The 24,299-nt window shown below is 37.7% G+C and overlaps 1 protein-coding gene and 1 long non-coding RNA gene across 2 annotated transcripts in view; one reads left to right on the top strand and one right to left on the bottom strand.

The window, feature by feature from the left end:
- Positions 1-13,735, top strand: part of tmem117 (transmembrane protein 117) — a 162,286-nt gene extending 148,551 nt beyond the window's left edge. The window contains exons 7-9 of the mRNA XM_061969589.2: positions 1,632-1,791; positions 5,272-5,401; positions 10,401-13,735. Of these exons, the coding sequence (XP_061825573.1) occupies positions 1,632-1,791; positions 5,272-5,401; positions 10,401-11,047 (937 nt within the window). The 3' untranslated portion in view covers positions 11,048-13,735. The remainder of the gene's footprint in view (positions 1-1,631; positions 1,792-5,271; positions 5,402-10,400) is intronic.
- Positions 1-24,299, bottom strand: part of LOC140679056 (uncharacterized) — a 48,592-nt gene that overhangs the window by 18,490 nt on the left and 5,803 nt on the right. The window contains exon 2 of the long non-coding RNA XR_012050646.1: positions 20,031-20,139. This is a non-coding gene — a long non-coding RNA (uncharacterized lncRNA). The remainder of the gene's footprint in view (positions 1-20,030; positions 20,140-24,299) is intronic.

Below are 24,299 nucleotides of genomic sequence, written 5' to 3'. Positions count from 1 at the left end.
TCTCTATTACAATCCCCAAAGAGGGCACTTTAAGTTGATGATTACTTCTATGTGTAGAAATCTTTATTTATAATTAAATCACTTGTTTATTTTTCAACAAGTTTTTAGTTATTTTTATATCTTTTTTTCCAAGTAGTTCAAGAAAAACCACTACAAATGAGCAATATTTTGCGCTGTTATACAATTTAATAAATCAGAAACTGATGACATAGTGCTGTATTTTACTTCTTTATCTCTTTTTTTCAACCAAAAATGCTTTGCTCGTATTAGGGGGTACTTGAATTAAAAAAATGTTCACAGGGGGTACATCACTGAAAAAAGGTTGAGAACCACTGTCCTATGGTGTGTAGTGAAGCATGTTTAGCTATTCCTCGTCCAACAGTGATAATGTTACTTGTAAGAAACTTACTTGATTTGTCGCCATGGAGACGAGAATTAGTGATTTAGAAGTAGCTAAAACACTGCCGACTGCGGCTGGACTTTAGCACCTCTTCCTGAGGGCGTTTCGTGTTATAACTTCGCCTTTATCCAAAATGCGTCCGTTCTCCCTTTTCTGTCTACACACTGTGTCTGCTTGTAAGTACTCTGTGATTGTGTGCTGCCGAACATGCTCCTCTGCCCGTAAAACCAGCAATGTCACGACGTGACGACGATGGGGGGTGGGGGGTGATTGGACCGGTACTTTTTAGAGGCGGCATAGTACGCGGTACTATACCAATACCGGTATACCGTACCACCCTAGATCATAATAGAAACATTTCAAGGTGGGTAGTTGTGAAGATATAAATTAAGATTCTGCTTGAGCAAAGTACAGTTGACATATAATGACTAATATCCGAATATGGTCCGAGAGCCAGCTCCAGCTCGTGGTGCCCAAGACCAGACTTAAATCCAGGGGAGACAGGGCCTTCTCTGTGGTCGGCCCTAAGCTCTGGAACACTCTGCCCCTCCATGTTCAAACTGCTCCAACTGCTCCCACAGTGGAGTGTTTTAAGTCTTGTCTTAAGACCCACTTTTATTCTTTGGCTTTTAACACTGTGTGAGTTGTGTGGTACTCTGTCCTCTGTGGTTTTTTTTTATAAATTGTGATTTCTATTTACTGTTTTAATTAGTTTTACCCTTTAAAATCGTTTTTAATCATATTTATTTTTATATTGGTTTTATATTTATTTATTTTTTGTTTTATTCAGTCACTGGTGGAGCTAAGGATAATATTTGAATATTGTTTTTAATATTGTTGTGCAGCACTTTGGAAACATTTTTGTTGTTTAAATGTGCTATATAAATAAAGTGGATTGGATTGGATAATATATTTAGTTGACCCTGTTAGAAAAAATACACGTGGACAAAAATAGTGGTCTCCATTTTCATAGCTGAACATTATTACAATATGATGCGGAAACAAATAAATACTGCAAACAGTGTGTTAGGGTAAAAGTGCCATTTAGACAATTACATTTTGTCTACTGCATGTTGTTCTTCACCATATTTACCCAATCGTTCTTCTTCTCTGTGAGTTGTTTGTAATAAATCTCCTTTGGACTTTGGGATACATGAAGTGTTTCAAAGTTAGCTTCTGCTCTCAGTCATTCCAATCTTTTCCTCTCTCTGTGGTCTACACCGTGGTGCAGGACCGTGCTCTTCTCCCTGACGTCACTTGTGGTTCTGTTCATCCTCACCAACTGGATCAACTGGGACAGACTGAACCGAGGCTTCCTGCCCACCGATGAGCTCTCCAGAGCCTTCCTGGCCTCCTTCATCTTGGTCTTCGACCTCCTCATTGTCATGCAGGTATGAGCGCTCTCTAGTGGCCAATTAAAAACAAGAAGCTCGCCAGGATGACTCCTGGCTTCTCACTCCATCTTAATGCCAATTCGCGTCCGATCATCCCCACTCCCCAATTTATCAATGAGGCAGCGAGAGGCGGCGTTTGATCATTCACAGCTGCAGACACACACACACACACACACACACACACACACACACACACACACACACACACACACACACACACACACACACACACACACACACACACACACACACACACACACACACACACACACACACACACACACACACACACACACACACACACACATTGCATATACGCTTCCCATGTAAGCACACACACAGTTGACTCCTTATTCTTCTATTCTCCCTCAGAAAATCCTCCGCCATGAACCCTTAGCTGCGCGCTCCCTTGTGGGCCGCCTTCATTTCCTTTAATGATGACTCACAAGATTTTTCCTCACTTCCACACAAACTACTGCTTCCCATAGGAAAGTGTACATCAATAAGGCTATGGCTCATAAATATGCAAATGTGTTTGTCTGGGCAAAAACAACAACTATGAAAAGTTCTTCCCACCAAATGTAAAGGCAAGGAGTTCTATTTTTTATTTTACTATACTGTTACTAGGGTTGTACGGTATACCGGTACTAGTATAGTAGTGCAGTACTAATGAATCAAAAACGGTACTATACTCTGTTTGAAAAGTACCGGTTCCCCATATTTTTCAATTTTATTTTTTTAACGGCATGACAGTGCGTCGTCACATCGTGACATTGCTGGTTTTAAGAGCGGAGGAGCATGTTCGGCAGCGCAAAATCATGGAGTACTTACAAGCAGACACAGTGTGTAGACAGAAAAGGGAGAACGGACGCATTTTGGCTTAAAAACTAAAGATAAAGGTGAAGTTATAACACTGAAACGCCCTCAGGAAGAGGTGCTTTAAGACATGGCTAGCTAGCTAGCAGCTAACATCCATCCGCAGTTGGTAGTGTTTTAGCTACTTCTAAATCACTAATCCTTGTCTCCATGGCGACAAATAAAGTACGTTTCTTACACGTATCATTATCACTGCAGGACGAGTAATAGCTAAACATGCTTCACTACACACCATAGGAGGATACAATAGATCACCAGTGTCACAATGTAAACAAACACCATGGGTGGATCTAAACCTGACATCCACTGTAATGATACCAAGTACAAGAGCGTATCTAGTCGATACTACTATGATTAAATCGATATTTTTTATCGTCACAAAATCTTTTTTCCTTTTTTAAAAATTCATAAAATGTCTATAAGCTTGGCCCTGCGATTAGGTTGCGACTTGTCCAGGGTGTACACTGCCTTCCGCCTGATTGTAGCTGAGATAGGCTCCAGCGCCCTCCGCGACCTCGAAGGGAATAAGCGGTAGAAAATGGATGGATGGATGGATGGATGGTTTGTAAGCTCAGGAAATATTGTCCCTGGACACATGAGGACTTTGAATAAGACCAATGTAAGATCCTGTAACTACTTGGTATCGGATTGATACCTACATGTGTGGTACCATCCAAAACTAATGTAAAGTATCAAACAACAGAAGAATAAGTGATTATTACATTTTAACAGAAGTGTAGGTAGAACATGTTAAAACAGAAAATAACGAGATATTAACGGTAAATGAACAAGTAGATTAATTATAAATGTTTACAGTTTGTACTTTATAATGTTGACAAAATAAATGATAAATGACACAATATGTTACTGCATACATCAGCAGACTAATTAGGATTAGATTAGATTAGATTAGATTTATTGGTCCCCTTGGGGAAATTCATTGTCACTGCCGTACATTTAAACACTAGACATTACACATCACACAAAAAAAAAAGAGCCTTTGTTTGTTTACTTACTACTAAAAGACAAGTTGTCGATTATGTTCACTATTTTATTTAAGTACAAAATTGCAATAACATGTTTACCCCGCCTTCCGCCCGATTGTAGCTGAGATAGGCTCCAGCGCCCCCCGCGACCCCGAAGGGAATAAGCGGTAGAAAATGGATGGATGGATGGATATGTTTAATGTACTCTAAGATTTTTTGTTAAAATAAAGCCAATAATACCATGGTTTGTGGTCCCCTTTATTTACAAAAGTATCGAAATACACTTTGGTACTGAAAGTATTGGTATTGGGAAAACACTAGGCAAAATATACAGTAGTCATTTACTGTTGCATGCAAAAAAAAAAATAACAAAAATAAATTAATACATTTTTTTTCATAATTTTGCTTGATTTAAATGATACATTTTTACATTTTATTTCCTAAGGATGCAAATGGCACGGATCCTTTAGCATTTAAGCTAGCATTTCAATTATTTGTGAATTGCTCATTAAATTGCAGCTGTGACAATTTAACCATTTTTCATCGTGACAAAAAAAAACAACGGTACTTTCAAATTACGCAGCGTTCATTGTTTCGTTACGGATGTAGTACTTGTAGCCTCACGGCGTGATTGCCGTTAGCTAGCCGGCCTCAGTCAGTACACGCTGTATTAGAGGCCAGAACAAATGTTAAGTAATGCTAACACACAACAGATTTTCACTTGATTATTCACAGGTGGTTTATTAACATTTTAAATGTCCCTTTTCTCAGAGGAAATAACATTCTAAGTGGTCTGTAATGTTAATGATTAAAGAGGGCTGCACGCCCCCTAGAGGTCACCTCCGTGCTGCTATAGTTCACGGACTGTCAATCCTCTGTGAGAAAAGATGCGCGCTGCCGTTCTCAAACTAATTAATGATCCGTTTGGATTCCTGCCTTCAAGCGAGGCTTTACTTTTTATACTTTTGTGTGTAATTACGCTGCTGGCTAAATGTCACATGTCCTGTGTGGGTGGGTATGTACACGTTTTCTTTTTTAGGACGTTAAAGTGATACGCACTCAGGGAGTGGACTCTCCCTATCTTTGTCATGGTGTTGGAGGCGTATTTAAATGCCATGCTCGTTAGCGCCATGCATGGCAGCGCCCGCCACGGAACACAAAGACCACTGGAGGGTCCTAATTAATATCTTGGGGGGGGAGGCTGCAGGATGTTGTTGCTATGGCTTCATCTCTTGTAGAGTTTGGCCTGATTTGCACAGACTGTCTGGTTGTTGCACATCTTTACATTCGCTTATCCTCCTCATGAATGTTGGCCAGAAAAAGCCTTGCAGCACTAAGCGCAGTGGACTTCATTAACAGCTAGAGAGTTGTTATACCGCTCCTTGGGAATTTTACCATGTGGAGATAATTCACTGTGGTTATACGCGCTGGACTGCTAACAGTGGGAGTCTAGGTAAATGATTCTGGCTTAATAAAATCTAATGTAATGTATTTTGTTCCAGTAATAGGACTTTAAAGGTGTGTGTGTGTGGTGTGTGTGTGTGTGTGTGTGTGTGTGTGTGTGTGTGTGTGTGTGTGTGTGTGTGTGTGTGTGTGTGTGTGTGTGTGCGTGCAGGACTGGGAGTTCCCTCACTTTATGGGTGACCTGGACCTGAATCTGCCGGGAATGTCCACCGCACATATGCAGTTGCAGCTTCCTTGTTGGAAGAAAATATTTAAAGAGGAGTATCGCATTCACATCACCGGTACGTGTATCATCTACTTCCAGTTGTTATTTTTGTTTCTGTGGGCAGGGGTACTATAAAGCCAAGAGATCTAACACAGCCAACTTCCTGTTTTGATTAATCATGATACGATAAATGCTCCGAAATAAAAATGGCAATTTTTTCCACAATTACCGTATTTGTCGGACTATAAGTCGCAGTTTTTTTTCATAGTTTGGCCGGGGGTGCGACTTATACTCAGGAGCAACTTGTGTGAAATTATTAACACATTACCGTAAAATATCAAATAATATTATTTAGCTCATTCACATAGTCGGCAACCCAAAATGTTGAAAGAGCCATATTGGACCAAAAATACAAAAACAAATCTGTCTGGAGCCGCAAAATATTAAAAGCCATATTACATGCAGATAGTGTGTCATGAGATATAAAGTAAATTAAGATGACTTAAAGGAAACTAAATGACCTCAAATATACCTACACATGAGGCATAATGATGCAATATGTACATATAGCTAGCCTAAATAGCATGTTAGCATCGATTAGCTTGCAGTCATGCAGTGACCAAATATGTCTGATTAGCACTCCACACAAGTCAATAACGTCAACAAAACTCACCTTTGTGCATTCATACACAAAGTTAAAGGTTTGGTGGACAAAGTGAGACAGAAAAACAAGTGGCATAAAACACGTCCTAGAAAGTCGGAGAAAGTTATACAAGTAAACAAACTACGGTGAGTTTAAGGACCATCAAAATTAGTAGGACAAAACGGCGCTCACTAAATACTCGAATCAGTGAAGCATGTTTAATATAAACAGTGTGCTTTATAATAATTAGGGAGGTTCGGGTCATGTTTGTCCTTCTACAGAAACCATATTAACACAAAAAAAATCTTATTTTTTTCCCCTCATCTTTTTCCATCTTTCATACATTTTTGAAAAAGCTCCAGAGAGCCACTAGGGCGGCGCTAAAGAGCCGCATAGAGCCACGGGTTGCCGACCCCCGGACTAGACGTATAAGATTTCATGGGCTTTAGCGATTATGAGTGACAGATTGTTTGGTAAACGTATAGCATGTTCTATTTGTTATAGTTATTTGAATGACTCTTACCATAATATGTTACGTTAACATACCAGGCACGTTCTCAGTTGGTTATTTATGCCTCATATAACGTACACTTATTCAGCCTGTTGTTCACTATTCTTTATTTATTTTAAATTGCCTTTCAAATGTCTATTCTTGGTGTTGGGTTTTATCAAATACATTTCCCCAATTAATGCGACTTATACTCCAGTGAGACTTATATATGTTTTTTCCCTTCTTTATTATGCATTTTCGGCCAGTGCGACGTATACTCTGGAACGACTTATAGTCAGAAAAATACGGTACTAATCATATTACCGTAAATATAAATTGAGGAAGAAGTCTGGCGTTCAGACGGTGACACATGGCTGTCACGTACACAAACGCAGTCCCAGGGAAGCACCTAGTATAGCAGTCATGTTGTTGTTATTATAGATTGCCAAACCCTTTTGACCAGCTGGCATTAAACAAAGTACTACAGTGTAACCTCAATGTACAAACTTCACTGGTTCTTAAACAAGGTTCGTAAATAGAAACATTTGTACACTATATTGCCAAAAGTATTTGGCCACCTGCCTTGACTCACATATGAACTTGAAGTGCCATCCCATTCCTAACCCATAGGGTTCAATATGATGTCGGTCCACCTTTTGCAGCTATTACAGCTTCAACTCTTCTGGGAAGGCTGTCCAAAAGGTTGCGGAGTGTGTTTATAGGAATTTTCGACCATTCTTCCAAAAGCGCATTGGTGAGGCCACACACTGATGTTGGTCGAGAAGGCCTGGCTCTCAGTATCCGTTCTTATTCATCCCAAAAGTGTTCTATCGGGTTCAGGTCAGGACTCTGTGCAGGCCAGTCAAGTTCATCCACACCAGACTCTGTCATCCATGTCTTTATGGACCTTGCGTTGTTGTGCAATGGTGCACAGTCATGTTGGAAGAGGAAGGGGCCCGCTCCAAACTGTTCCCACAAAGTTGGGAGCAAGGAATTGTCCAAAATGTTTTGGTATCCTGGAGCATTCAAAGTTCATTTCACTGCAACTAAGGGGGCAAGCCCAACCCCTGAAAAACAACCCCACACCATAATTCCTCCTCCACCAAATTTCACACTCGGCACAATGCAGTCCGAAATGTACTGTTCTCCTGGCAACCTCCAAACCCAGACTCATCCATCTGATTGCCAGATGGAAAAGCGGGATTCATCAGTCCAGAGAAGGTGTCTCCACTGCTTTAGAGTCCAGTGGCGACGTGCTTTACACCACTGCATCCCACGCTTTGCATTGGACTTGGTGATGTATGGCTTAGATGCAGCTGCTCGGCCATGGAAACCAATTCCATGAAGCTCTCTGCATACTGTACGTGGGATAATTGGAAGGTGACATGAAGTTTGGAGCTCTGTAGCAACTGACTGTGTAGAAAGTCGGCGACCTCTTTGCACTATGCGCTTCAGCATCCGCTGACCCCTCTCTGTCAGTTTACGCGGCCTACCACTTCGTGGCTGAGTTGCTGTTGTTCCCAAACTCTTCCATTTTTTTTTTTATGATAAAGCCGACAGTTGACTTTGGAATATTTAGGAGCGAGGACATTTCACAACTGGATTAGTTGCACAGGTGGCATCCTATGACAGTTGCACGCTGGAAATCACTGAGCTCCTGAGAACAGTCTCCATGCTTAAATGCTTGATTTTATACACCTGATTAGGACACCTGATTCTGATCATTTGGATGGGTGGCCAAATACTTTTGGCAATATAGTGTATATAGAAGCAACTTTCTCCATAAGAAACAATGTGAACATGAATAATGGGTTTCAGCCTGGACAAAAGTCCATCTTTTAGTAAAGGTTGGTACACTTGTAACACAATTCAAAGTGCTACTGTATATCAAAGAAACTTTCTAATTATTAACTAAGCTAAAAAATCAACAGCCCTTTGAACTGTCCTCCTATGCAGCCGACACCAACACACACTGTCGCTAGCCCTGTGGTGCACTCAGCTTGAAATCACAAAACTCTTCAACATTAACAGCCAGGTAGTCACAATGATTAGGAATAAAAAAATAATACACTTCACCTCGTAGGTTAATCTTGTTTGTGTGCTGCGGAAGAAGGGGAGGAGGCATTGCCGATAGTTCCAGAATGTTTCAAATCAAACATCACTTAACAATTGTTTTTTTTGTATTCATGAGTACAAAAAAATTAGAAAAACGTTGCAAAAAGTTTAAAATCATTTAAAGAGCACACAAAGTACAACCTAGCACAGTAGCTAATGTGCTAAGTGAATGAGTGAGTAGTGGCGATCCATAAGCCTGCCGAAAAATGGCTGTGGTGCCGGGCACAAAATGGGTGGATGAAACATTTTACAGTGACATGGTTCGCACACCAAAGCATATTTTAATTTGGTCTGTGGTCCGTAAATAGAAACGTTCGTACAAAAAAAAAATTGTTAAATCGATATTCCGCTGCACGTGTGTGTTACGTGGGCCGTTGTTTATGTGCTCGAATCCGAAAGAAGGTGGGAAATAATGCTTACAACACTTTTGAAATTTAGCGCCAGCTTACGGTTGCAAACCGTCCCTTTAACTGCCGAGTCTGCGATTGGGCGAATGGTCCACAAAAGCAAATAACCAACAGGGTCCAAAAATATGGGCATCAACAGCTGTGATTGTAGGCCAGGGGTGCCCACTACGTCAATGGCGAGCTACCAGTCGATGGCGGAGGGTGTGTCAGTCGATCGCCAGCCAGGCATTAAAAAAATAGTCCTAAAAATGAGTGATCATCAATTTTCGCTGAGGCGTCACTTTCGTCACTTGATTGACATTCGCGGCACTCGAGGGTCTTGTGAGATGATACTGGCTGCTGCCAGCTCAGTATTAAGAAAAAATGACCGACAGGAAGGCGAGAAACACTTTTTATTTCAACCGTACCTTCCGTCAAAAGCCTAAACACCGACCGCACAGTTCCTGTCTTCACAATAAAAGTGCTGCTCCCTCCTGCATGCGTTGACAAAATAAGAGTCTACAAAAACTAGCGCAAACAAACTAGCAAGCTACGGAGTTTACCGTCAAGTCATTTCTTGTAAAGTGTATAAAAAGGAGAATGGAAGATGGACAAATAAGATGCCAAAAACCAACCACTTTCATGTGGTATTGGACAGCAAGGAGGACTTTTTTTTTCTCCTCCACAATTTAAAATAGACAATGTGGAAGTTGTGAGCACGACTGTGAATCTTGTCTGATTCCAATCAATGCAAGTCATCGGAATCAGGTAATACACCAATTTATATTCTTGTCTTCATGAAAGAAAGGTATCTATATGTTAAACATGCTTGTATTTTGTACACCTTTAACAAAACGACAAAATAAAAAAATATTTAAATAAATACACATATACATATATACTTATATATATATATACACACACACACACACACACACACACATACATATATATATATATATATATATATATTAGGGCTGCAACAACTAATCGATTAAATTGATTAAAATCGATTATAAAAATAGTTGGCGATTAATTTATTCATCGATTCGTTGGATCTATGCTATGCGCGGAGGCTACTTTTTTTTATTTTTATAAACCTTTATTTATAAACTGCAACATTTACAAACAGCTCAGAAACAATAATCAAAATAAGTATGGTGCCAGTATGCTGTTTTTCCCCCCCAATACAATACTGGAAAGGATAGAAATGTATTTTGTCTCTTTTATCCGATTATTAATCGATTAATCGAAGTAATAATCGACAGATTAATCGATTATCAAATTAGTTGTTAGTTGCAGCCCTAATATATACATATATGACTGAGCAGTTTCCACTATTGCAACATGGCTTCAATTATTGCCTCCCTCCAATTAACGGCCTGTGAGTACACGCCAGTGTTGTCTTTTTAAGATGACTACGTCCTGTGTCTCCTGACAGGCAAGTGGTTCAACTACGGCATCATCTTCCTGGTCCTCATTTTGGACCTCAACATGTGGAAGAACCAGATCTTCTACTCGCCCTTCGAGTATGGTCAGTATGTGGGCCCCGGCGACAGGATCTACATCGTGTACGACGCCGACACGCTCAATAACCTCAACATCAGCACGCTGACCTTTGCCTGGCGCTCCGACAATGTGGATCCTGCCACCAACAGCAGCTACACGGAAGGAGACTTGTTGATGTACAGCCGCTACATCGGCCACGGCATGAACACCAAGTTCATGGCCTTCATCCCAACCCTGGGAGCGTTCGTCCTCTTCGGGTCGTTTATCTCGTTGTTGGGGCGCTTCCAGAAAAGCGAGAACTTCCAAAACCAAAACAAGGACAAAAGCTATAAGAGGATCCAGAGGAAGTCCCCATCGGCGTGCAGCAAGGAGATGGGCGTCACCCCTGAGGAGACGGACGGCGCGGTGATTAATAGCCTCAAACCACTGGGGATGCCCGTGCTGCTCTCGCCGGACGCAACGATTACGACGGAAACCCGAGAGACGAACCCGAGCGTCGTGATTGACAATGCGGCACAGGAGGAACCGGACGTCTTTTCTGACCCCAACACACACACACACCTGAATCCTGATCTTTGACCTGAGAGACATGTAGCATTTCCTTGTCCCCTTCTAAGCAAACCTATTCCGACTATAAATAGCGGTGAGGTTGGTAAGGTAAGCCTTTCATAATTTCTCAACTACTTTGGTGCCTTTCATCGAGGCCTGTTCTGGATCCCTTGGCCCATTCAGAAGGTGACAGATGTGCCTTGAAATTTCATACACAGTCTAATTATGCTAGTGTAATAATACACATGAAGATGTCCTATTTATGACTTGCTGCATTTATATTATTGTATCCTTCTACTTGGGTGTAATCATTTCCTAGACGTGTTTACTTAAAGCAACAAGACTTGAAATCACTAAGAGTCCACACACACGTCTTAAATGTACTGTTTGTTACTAAATAGAAGCAGACCCCTTTTCACTGGCAGAAGAACAGTCCAGAATACAGTACAGGCCAAAAGTTTGAACACACCTTCTCCTTTAATGGGTTTTCTTTATTTTAATGACTATTTACATCAGGGGTCCCCAAACTTTTTGACTCGGGGGCCACATTGGGTTAAAAAAATCTGTCCGGGCTGTGTATATACATACATATATATATATATATATATATATATACACGCCGTATTTTCCGCAGTATAAGGCGCACCGGACTATAAGGCGCACCTTCAATGAATGGCCTATTTTAAAACTTTGTTCATATATAAGGCGCATAGAATAGACGCTACAGTAGAGGCTTGGGCTACGTTATGCATCCATTAGATGGAGCTGCGCTAAAGGGAATGTCAACAAAACAGTCAGATAGGTCAGTCAAACTTTATTAATAGATTACAAACCAGCGTTCTGACAACTGTGTTCCCTCCCAAAATGAATAAACAGCTGTTTTATTATTTTCAGTGACGTGGTGTTTTGTTTATCTTTTAACAACAGCAAGGTATAACATGTAGTGCAACATTTATATCACATACACTGCAAAAACTGAAATCTAAGTAAGATTAAATATCTCAAATAAGGGTGATATATGCTTATTTTCTGTCTGATAAGATAGTTCTTCTCACTAAGCAGATTTTATGTTAGTGTTTTACTTGTTTTAAGGGTTTTGGTCCTAAATTATCTCAGTAAGATATTACAGCTTGTTGCTGAGATGTTATGACCTATATTGAGTAAAACATGCTTGAAACTAGAATATCAACTGTTGCAAAGCTGTGTCATCAACACTCACAAGTATAAAACTACTTTTTTAAAGTAATAATTTCTTACTTCAAGCATGAAAAAAAAATCATGATGCCGAGCGCATATCATTATGTCAAGATAATGGCACTAGCATTTACTTAATTTAAGAATATTTTTCAACATATTGAGCAAAAAGGTCTCTTTTTTTTCTACCAAGAAAAGTGCACTTGTTATTAGTGAGAATATACTTATTTTAAGGTATTTTGGGGTTAATTGAGGTTAGCTAATTTTACTTGTTTTGGAAAGTCTTGACAAGCCGAATTTTCTTGTTCTATTGGCAGATAATTTTGCTTAGTTCAAATAAAATACCACTAATTTTTGTATTTTTTTTTCTTGTTTTTGAACACTGACTTTTTGCCGTGTATAAGGCGCACCAGATTATAAGGCGCACTGTCAGCTTTTGAGAAATTTGGAGGTTTTTAGGTGCACCTTATAGTGCGGAAAATACGGTATATACTGTATGTACGTTAGGTCAGGAAAAAACACAGAGCCTATATCATCCCTACAAGCCTGTTTCGCAGGTTTCCCTGCTCGTCTGTATTAAGTAAAGTCCTGCCACACAAATGCTTACACGAAAGACGGTCAGCATTCTTCTGCGTTTAGTTCCACAGTAACTCATTGAGGTTACTGTGGTTTATCCGACTATATACCTCGACTTTAAAGATACAGTATATATACCGTATATTACCAAATAGTAGCCCGGGCGTTTATTTCACAAAATCGATTTTGGAGACAGGCGTTTAAAAGAAGCAGGCGGTTATTTGCACAAGGCTTTTATTTATTTTTGCACCAGCCTGCACCAGGCCATTATTTGGTTACAATGGTTACTGTCCAGTATTTATTTCTTTTGTACAAAAAACTTGAAATGTAAAAGCTATTGTAAACATACAAACAAAAAAAACAAGAGATCAACATGAGGTAGGCTATCAACAGACAAGAGATCAACAAGGCTTCAACATGGCAGTAGTGCAACAATTGTCAATATATAATACCGATACTAAAAATAAATAAACTTTTTAAATAAAGCAGCCTACCGGGAAAAATAAAATTACAGTACCAAGTACTCGAGTATAAAACCCACCATCAAAACAGAACAATAATACTGTCACTTAAATAAAATAAAGGCTACAGTACTCCAAGTTTTAAATAAAGCAGCATACAGTAAAAATACAATTATGGTACCAAGTACTCTATAAAACCATCAAAACAATAATACTGCAGCAAACGCAACCCCGGTAGCCTTTTAATCTCAATTATGCAAATAACAGCCCATGGGCGGCTATTTGGACATAGGCGGTTATTAGGAATCGGCGGTTATTCCACAAAATGGGGTCAGACCCCAGACGGCTATTGGGACATGGGCGGTTATTTGCCCAAGGCCGTTTATTTGGTAATATACGTTAGTCTAGGTTTCTGTGGTTTATCTGTTATACAGTGCTCAATAGCTACCGGGGTACAACGGAATAGGTCAGGAAAAAACACAGAGGCGATTTCATCCCTTCAAGCCTGTTTCGCAGGTTTCCCTGCTCTAAAATTTAATAAAATCCCCTGAAGAGCAGGGAAACCTGCAAAACGTATATATATATATATATATATATATATATATATGTGCCGTTAGGGGTGCATGTCTGATGCAAGGACTGTTTAACACCTTTCTTACATCACGACTCTGGAGACCGATGAGCGTTGTCAGCGAGTTTGACATTCAAAAGGGTGAAACTAAAAAGACAAACAATACAGTCAATATATACATATGTTATGTAAATGTATTCATATATATGCTGTAATGCTACCTTACAAGGCATGAGAAGGTAAACAAAAGTGAATTTGTACTACGACGCCATCTTAGATGACATCGCAAATTCTCGCTAATGAGCATGACAAAGATCTCATTATACATCACAAATCGTAAATTTAGCTCGAAATATTTTAGACAAAAAACAAGTTTCAAAGTTCAACTTATGATACATAACGGCGACGCAACCTTAAACAAAAGATATATGCAGTATTTCTTCGAAAAGAACCACCATAAAGTATGTGCTGGCACCGTAGATTTCTCTGCTTGGCCTATGCAACTTCCGATCAATAAAGTTTGATTCAAAGTACAAGATGTAGTAACTGCCCTGACCACATGATGGAGACAAATACACATGTAATAATGTTAATTAAATAACAAGCAATAAGCACAACACACTTCAACAACAAGAGTTTACAACTTTAAGTTGTAACAGAACAATATATATATATTCCGAGCGCGATGATGTCACGTTATCAATGGGAAAATAAATTTTTAGACAATATGATTTTCCTGAGCGGCTCGGAGACAACAAGCGGTAGAAAATGGATTAGAAAGGACAGATTAAAAAAATAATAATAATACAACTTGGGACTTCCCGCGGGCCGGATTTTAGACGCTGACGGGCCGGATCCGGCCCGCGGGCCGTAGTTTGGGGACCCCTGATTTACATTGTAGATTGTCACTGAAGGCATCAAAACTATGAATGAACACTAGTGGAGTTATATACTTAACAAAAAAAGATGAAATAACTGAAAACACGTTTTATATTCTAGTTCAGTGGTTCTTAACCTGGGTTCGATCGAACCCTAGGGGTTCGGTGAGTCGGGCTATGGGGTTCGACGAAGGTCAAGACACACCCGACTCATTGTGTAAATAAAAACTTCTCCCTATCGGCGTAATGATTGATTGATTGATTGAGACTTTTATTAGTAGGTTGCACAGTGAAGTACATATTCCGTACAATTGACCACTAAATGGTAACACCCGAATAAGTTTTTCAACTTGTTTAAGTCGGGGTCCGTATTACGGATACGGCAACAGCAGAAGTCAGACTGATTTGCAGGTGTCTAATTTGTTGTGAGTTTATGCACTGTGTTGGTTTTGTTCTTTGAACAAGGTGATGTTCATGCACGGTTAATTTTGTGCACCAGTAAAAAAAACATGGTAACACTTTAGTATGGGGAACATATTCACCATTAATTAGTTGCTTTTTAAGGTGGAAATTAGTAACATATTGGCTCTTAACTAGTCATTATTAAGTACTTATTAATGCCTTATTCGGCATGGCCTTATTATAACCCTAAGCCTCTAACCCTGGCCCTAACCCTCTAACCCTAACCAAATAACTCTAAATTAAGTCTTTGTTACTTAGAATATATTCCCCTAGTGTCCAAAATACTCTTAATTAAGTATGTGTTACTTAGAATATGTTCCCCATACTAAAGTGTTACCAAAAACATATAAATTTGTCTTGAGTTTGAAAAAAAATAAAACATTTATTTTTCACTAAAGAAGGGTTCGGTGAATGCGCATATGAAACTGGTGGGGTTCGGTACCTCCAACAAGGTTAAGAACCACTGATATAGTTCCTTCAAAATAGCCACCCTTTGCTCTGATTACTGTTTTGTACACTCTTGGCATTCTCTCTATGAGCTTCAAGAGGTAGTCACCTGAAATGGTTTTCATGTCACAGGTGTGCTTTATCAGGGTTGATTAGTGGAATGTCTTGCTTCACCTTTGGGGTTGGGACCATCAGTTGTGTTGTGAATGAGAAGGTGTGTCCAAACTTTTGGACTGTACTGTATATGAAAGTCAATAAAAAATAGAGACCTGTCACCCTTCAACTTGATCAGTAAACTTCCAGCAGTAATTCAAAAGTGTTTTTTTTATACATTAACTCTTTTAATGTAATAGAGATGAAAATGACTTAACAACATTCCAACAAGTCAGGATAAGGTTGAAAACGGACATTTTGCTTAATTTTTTCCCCCAAAAGTGTTCTTTCAAATATCGCAGGGGTTACCATAGGTCAGGGGTGCCCATTACGTCGATCGCGAGCTACCGGTCGATGGCGGAGGGTGTGCCAGTCGATCACCATCCAGGCATTAAAAAAATAGACCTAAAAATTAGCGATCATCAATCCTCACAATGACGTCCCTTTCGTCACTTGATTGACATTCACGGCACCCGAGGGTCTTGTGAGATAACGCTTGTTGCTGCCCGATCGTTATTAAGAAAAAATGACCGACAGGAAGGCGAGAAACACTTTTTATTTCAACAAATTCTTGCGCCGTACCTGCCGTCAAAACTCTAAAGACCGACTGCACAGTTCCTGTCTTCACAATAAAAGCACTGCTTCATCCTACCTGCGCTAACAAAATAAGTGTCTCAGAAAGCTGGCGTGCACAAGCTAGCAAGCTACGGAGTTTGCCGCCAATGTAAAGTGTATAAAAAGGAGTATGGAAGCTGGACAAATAAGATGCCAAAAACCAACCACGTTCATGTGGTATTGGACAGAAAGGAGGACTTTTTTTCTCCTCCATTAGAAAATGTGGACGTTCTCAGCAATCAATGCAAGTCATCAGAATCAGGTAATCATACTTGCCAACCCTCCCGGATTTTCCGAGAGACTCCCGAAATTCAGCGCCTCTCCCGAAAACCTCCCGGGACAAATTTTCTCCCGAAAATCTCCCGAAATTCAGGTGGAGCTGGAGGCCACGCCCCCTCCAGCTCCATGCGGACCTGAGTGACGTGTCGACAGCCTGTTTTCATGTCCGCTTTCCCACAATATAAACAGCATGCCTGCCCAATCACATTATAACTGTAGAATGATCGAGGGCGAGTTCTTGGTTTCTTATGTGGGTTTATTGTTAGGCAGTATCATTAACGTCCTCCCAGCGCGGCAACAACACACAACAACAGCAGTCACAATTTCGTCTACCGTAAAGCAGTTCGTCTGCCGTAAACAGCAATGTTGTGACACTCTTAAACAGGACAATACTGCCATCTACTGTACATGCATATGTGACAATAACATCTATGGCTTTTAGAGAGTGCAGTGCAGAACTGCGCACACAACAAGGAGACGAAGCAGAATGCATCATCAGAGAGGGTGTTCAGCATGGTTAGAAAAATAGTGACAGAGAATAGAACAAGGATGGACAATTCAACCCTTAACTCAACAATGAGTAGATGAGTGTTATGTGTGTGTATATGTGTAAAAAATGAACACTGAAATTCAAGTATTTCTCTTATTTATTTATATATATATATATATATATATATATATATATACAATCATACATATATATATATACATATATATATATATATATATACATACATACATATATATATACATACATATATATACATACATATATATATATATATATATATACACATATACACATACATATATATATATATATACATACATACATACATATATATATATATATATACATACATACATATATATATACATATATACATACATACATATATATATACATACATACATACATACATACATACATACATACAAATAAATAAAAAATAAAAAAAATAAATAAAAAAAATATATATATATATAGCTAGAATTCACTGAAAGTCAAGTATTTCTTATATATACTTGGTGAATCCTAGCTGTAAATATACTCCCCTCTTAACCACGCCCCCCACCTCCCGAAATCGGAGGTCTCAAGGTTGGCAAGTATGCAGGTAATACACCAACTTATATTCTTGTCTTCATGAAAGAAGAAAATCTATATGTGTTAAACATGCTTGTATTATCATTTAACACCTTTAACTTGTTAACAAAAAACATCTCTTTCATAAATAAATAAATATAAATTATATATATGAATGAAGTAGATCCACTCGACTTGGTCTATTGAAAAGTAGGCAGAAAAAGTGTGGGCACCCCTGTGTTAGGTGAATTTCCAGTAAGTAAGGACGCAATTGAATTTATGAGAACTCTTTATGAGCCCTACACACACTTATAAACACTTATAGACACTTATAAACACGTCATACACTATAAGGCATTCTTCATTTTAACATGAAAAGGTAAATGCGTACTCAAATCTCAAAAATCTGTGATGTATTGAAAGCATAATACGTTAACTGCAAGGGAGCGCTGTATAAAATGAACACACGTACAAAATATTCTTTAAAAATGCCTAAAGAGGAACTGCATTTTTGGGGAATTGTGTTCATCATTCACAATCCTTATGTGAGACAAGAACAGTTTTGTGCATTGTAAATCGTAAATAAAACACCAGCAAGAGGTGGCTAACAATGGAGGTAATGGAATTCGATCTATTCTGCCTATAAAGCCTGCTAAAAAACATCCAATAATCTTCAGCGTTTTTTATATACTGTATATGTAATGTAGTATCAGCACGGACATAATACAGTCGTGGTCAAAAGTTTACATACACTTGTAAAGAACATAATGTCATGGCTGTCTTGAGTTTCCAATCATTTCTACAACTCTTATTTTTTGTGATAGAGTGATTGGAGCACATACTTGTTGGTCACAAAAAACATTCATGAAGTTTGGTTCTTTTATGAATTTATTATGAGTCTACTGAACATGTGACCACATCTGCTGGGTCAAAAGTATACATACAGCAATGTTAATATTTGCTTACATGTCCCTTGGCAAGTTTCACTGCAATAAGGCGCTTTTGGTAGCCATCCACAAGCTTCTGCTTGAATTTGTAACCACTCCTCTTGACAAAATTGGTGCAGTTCAGCTAAATTTGTTGGTTTTCTGACATGGACTTGTTTCTTCAGTATTGTCCACACGTTTAAGTCAGGACTTTGGGAAGGCCATTCTAAAACCTTATTCTGGCCTGATTGAGCCATTCCTTTACCATTTTTGACGTGTGTTTGGGGTCATTTTCCTGCAGAACACCCAACTGCGCCCAAGACCCAACCTCCGGGCTGATGATTTTAGGTTGTCCTGAAGAATTTGGAGGTAATCCTCCTTTTTCATTGTCCCATTTACTCTCTGTAAAGCACCAGTTCCATTGGCAGCAAAACAGGCCCAGAGCATAATACTACCACCACCATGCTTGACAGTAGGTCTGGTGTTCCTGGGATTAAAGGCCTCACCTTTTCTCCTCCAAACATATTGCTGGGTATTGTGGCCAAACCGCTCAATTTTTGTTTCATCTGACCACAGAACGTTCCTCAAGAAGGTCTTATATTTGTCCATGTGATGTCAGATGAAACCAAAATGTGTAAGTAAACTTTTGACCACGATTGTATGTAATATTTATCGTATCATTTTTTTGCAAATTTTTTCACAGAGTGCATTGCAACGTTGGCTATTTCTTTCAATAACAAGAACTACTACTAATCATGGTGGACTTCATGAGAGCCGACGGCGACTTACGTAGAATGAGCTACAAGTTTTAGACGCTAAGTGATCAGCAGATCCAGCTGTTGTGAAACACTAAGCATCACACTGCAAAACAGATCTGACAAAGTATAAGATCAAAACTAGATCTTGGGTGGAAAAAAAATATTAAAAACTAGTGTGTCCAAGCAGCTTGTTCAATTTACTTGATAATACATCCTTAATTAATTATCAAAAAATTAGCAGGATTTTTAACATCTATCCAACCATTCTCTACTGCGTGTCCCTTTTTAACATATAAATAAGTATTTAATTATTGCAATTCTTAGATTAAGCATCTTCCGGATGATGCAGAATCCTTAAACAACATTTTTTATGTGGGGAAAACCAAAATATCTTATTTGATTACCGGTAGTTATGTTCTCATTTTTAAACTAGAATAAACAGCATATAATGTTCATGCTAAAATTAAGATTATGATGTAAAGTCAATGACTCTTAAAACTCTTTTTTTAAGCCTTTGCAAGTAGCAAATAATTTGCAGTCCATGTAGTACTATTGCGAAGTGCGAAAACAAGAAATACAAACTACGAACATAGTAAAACAATCACTTACTGTACAATGTCCGCTGTCACTGGGATGCCGACTGATGGGATGTTCATATCTTTCAGCAAAAACTTGTGTTCCCCGTTTAGATGATGAATCCTTGCTACTCAGGTAGAAACTGCTGAGAGAGAACAAGCATCTTGCCACATCTTCGGGTCTCCATGTAATTTCAAAGTTCAACATCTTGGCTTATGGCCGCAACCTTCTCCTATACAAGAGAGAGGCACGAGTTATAATCTACCAACTTTTACCAACTCAGAGGCGATGCAGCAGCAGCTGCAAAGTATGTCAATAGCTGCAGTACAAACAAGGCGCCGTGTTGATAAAAATAGTTCCTCGGCATTAGCTCTTATATTATGTTGCTAATGCTTAGTTAATATACAAGTAATGAAGTAATGATGGTAGATTTTTTTATGGGTGGAATATATGACTCCAATTGGATATATTGTTGGTCACCTCTTGCTTGCATTTTTAAATTTATTTAGTATACACAAAAAGGAAAACATTTGTGTTATTGTCTCACATAAGGAATGTGAATTATAGGACAAATTCAAAGTTCCCCTTTAAACAATAATGTATTTTGTGAAACACAAAAGACAATGATATAAAATTATATTCTTAATTGCCAGTTAGTCCTTAACAGGGATCCTACTGTAAAAACATATTGCAGAATAAATAAAACATAAAGAATGAATATATAATCTAAGAACAGCCAACAAATCATTTGTTTATTCTGTTCAACAATTGTATTTTTATTAACTAAGCTACAAATGAACAAAATAATCAATGGAAAAAAATGTTTTTTTTTATACCAAAATTTCCTTTTTTCAATAAAAATGCTTTTCCAATGTACAAAAAAATTTACATGAATTATTGGCCTTGTGTGCAAGAAAAACTGCAGCATTTCTCCTCATAAATGTCTATTTATCATTTTTCTATTCTAAACACGCTCAAAGAAACAGAGTGTGTTTTAAGTTGAAACTAAAGTATTACTAATAATATTGAATCATTTGTCTTTTTTCAGCTCGGAGCTAAAAGACCCATTTGCATACATTGCAGGCCACTTTGGAAGAAAGTGGTCTAATTTAATAACAAACATATCACTCAGAATTAAGTGCAATAATAGGATTTGCCTTTGCATTTACCCAAATTACATGCACTCGGTTCATGACTGTACACTATAATACTATAATGATTTGGAATACATTTATACCTAACTATATTTAAAAAAAATAATGTGTGGTCAGCAAGAATGAAAGGATGGAGATAGCTGATTAAATATTGATTTTTGTGGCATAAAAGCTTTTTTACGATCAACTATATAAAGTACATATTCACAAACATATTATGAGAATGTTTAATTTGGCAGTAAATGCATGTTTATTTAATGCAAATTTGGTTTAACACTACACGTGTCATTGTGTGTACGTTGTGGAAGCTTGTGTGTGTCGCTGTTGACCGCGACAACGTTATGATGCTTTGTTTTTTTTTTTGGCATAACTGTCTAAAAAGCTTTCAGTCGTGTTGTTTAAACATTAGGGAGATATTCTACAGAAATACAAGAAGCTTTAAAGCAGGGATGTCAAACTGGTTTTCATTGAGAACCACATGGCAGTTATGACTGCCATCAGAGGGCCGCTTGGAACAGCCAATGTATGAATTTGCCTCTGGATGTCATTATTAATCACATACATTGTTTTAAGTAGATTGTCGATTTTACAGTAAAAACGTTACATTTACAAAATGTTACTGTAAAATATGTTGTTTTTTTTTTATTACAACATTTTACGGTAAATATAAACAGTACCACTGTTTTGTTTTTTTAAGGAAAAAGCTAGCAGCTTAGTTGCCAGAATTTTACTATTAAATTGACGTTTGGTTTTTACAACATTATATTGTTCATGGAAAAACAGTACAGGTTCTTTTTTTATTCTGGCAACTTAGCTGCCAGTTTTTCTACCGTAAAAACAAATGCATCGTCTTTACATTTACAAATGTTATGTTGTATTTTCTTTTTTATTATATCGTATATGTATTGTGTGCTTTTTTTTTCTTTTTCTTTGAAATTTTTAATTTTACTGCCTTTTTTACATCATGGCCAAGGGGACTACAGATGAAAACTAGCCTTCTGGCTAATTCTGGCTTTTTTAACCATGTGTAGTCATGTGTTTTATGAAATAGCATTGTCCCCTTTGAAAGAAACTAATCTTAATCTTACAGTAAAACACCATTAAAAAACTTTTATTTTTATTATTATTATTTACAGTAATTTGGTGTAAAGAACACCGTAAAATGTATTGTGTTTTTTATTAATTTGATGCGTGGTTTGCTGTAGAATCATAAGTCAAGCAGATATTTAAGTATAATAATATACTGTAATATTTGTTATAATGATAATGGATACTATTAAAAGTTTAAAAGGCATGCAATTTCAAGCAGTACATATATTTTTTCTGTCAAAATGAAAAATGTCAATTACATTTAGTGTGAAAATATGAAATACTTTATTGGCACATATCATTTCCAGGTGTTTGCGGGCCAGGAATGATGTCGCGGGCCAGATCTGGCACCCGGGCCTTGAGTTTGACACCTGTGCTTTAAAGTGTTTGTCATGTCCTTTTTGTGTTTTAAGTGTCTTTGCTTGATGTATTCAAGGTGTCTGCTGATCCAATAAATTTAAAATGTTTACAATTGTTTTTTTGTTTCACATTTTTTTAGAGCGAGGTCAATAAAGCCAGTTGCAAAACTACTGAAATCCGTCAAGTAAATGCCCAGGTAGAAAATGGAATGGTGCGATGTAAACGCTAGTGATGGGTCCGGCAACACCGATGCATCGGCGCATGCGTCGAGCCCATAGAGCAAAACCCTGTGTCGGTGCGTGTACCGCTTTTAGAAAGTCACGTGACCGATCATGAGCTGTTTTGGTCACGTGACCGATACGCAAACTGTGTCGCACTGACGCCTCCTCTGTGCCCTGTGAGCGGGTCTTTTCTACAGCCCGAGAAATAATAACTAAGAAGAGAAATCGTCTAAAATGTAATACGTCGGAAAAACTTTTTTTATTTTTATTTTTTATAAAAATGTGTAAAAAAATAAAATAAAATAAATTCCCAGTCCACAATCATCCACAACACGTTCTCTTAGATGTCCATGTTATGATACGTGTTCACATTATTTATTGACTGTATCTAAAAAAGATACAAATATATTTTTATTTAAATGAAGATATGAAATAATCCTAAATGAAATACAATGACTTGGTTTATATTATTGTATATACTAGGGCAGGGGTCACCAACGCGGTGCCCGCGGGCACCAGGTAGCCCGTAAGGACCAGATGAGTCACCCGCTGGCCTGTTCTAAAAATAGCTCAAAGAGCAGCACTTACCAGTGAGCTGCCTCTATTTTTTAAATGTCATTTATTTATTAGCAAGCTGGTCTCGCTTTGCTTGACATTTTTAATTCTAAAAGAGACAAAACTCAAATAGAATTTGAAAATCCATGAAAATATTTTAAAGACTTGGTCTTCACTTGTTTAAATAAATTCATTTATTTTTTTTTACTTTGCTTCTTATTACTTTTAGAAATACAATTTTAGGGAAAAAATACAACCTTAAAAATGATTTTAGGATTTTTAAACATATATACCTTTTTACCTTTTAAATGTCTTCCTCTTCTTTCCTGACAATTTAAATGAATGTTCAAGTAAATTTATTTATTTTTCATTGTAAAGAATAATAAATATTTTAGCTTCTGTTTTTTCGACGAAGAATATTTGTGAAATATTTCTTCAAACTTACTATGATTAAAATTCAAAAAAATTATTCTGGCAAATCTAGAAAATCTGTAGAATCAAATTTAAATCTAATTTCAAAGTATTTTGAATTTCTTTTAACATTTTTGTTCTGGAAAATCTAGAAGAAATACTGATTTGTCTTTGTTAGAAATATAGCTTGGTCCAATTTGTTAAATATTCTGACAAAGTGCAGATTGGATTTTAACCAATTTAAAACATGTCATCAAAATTCTGAAATTTAACTTAATCAGGAAAAATTACTAATGATGTTCCATAAATTATTTTTTTAATTTTTTCAAAAAGATTCAAATTAGCTAATTTTTCTCTTCTTTTTGTCGGTTGAATTTTGAATTTTAAAGAGTCGAAATTAAAGATAAACTAAGTTTCAAAATTTTATTTGATTTTTTTTCGTGTTTTCTCCTCTTTTAAACCGTTCAATTAAGTGTTTTTTTCATCATTTATTCTCTAGAAAAAACCTTCCG

The sequence above is a fragment of the Nerophis lumbriciformis genome, linkage group LG10 (assembly GCF_033978685.3).
Source record: "Nerophis lumbriciformis linkage group LG10, RoL_Nlum_v2.1, whole genome shotgun sequence".
NCBI classification, from domain to species: domain Eukaryota; kingdom Metazoa; phylum Chordata; class Actinopteri; order Syngnathiformes; family Syngnathidae; genus Nerophis; species Nerophis lumbriciformis.
The sequence above is the reverse complement of the archived record's forward strand: the minus strand, read 5'-3'. Positions and strand labels throughout refer to the sequence as shown.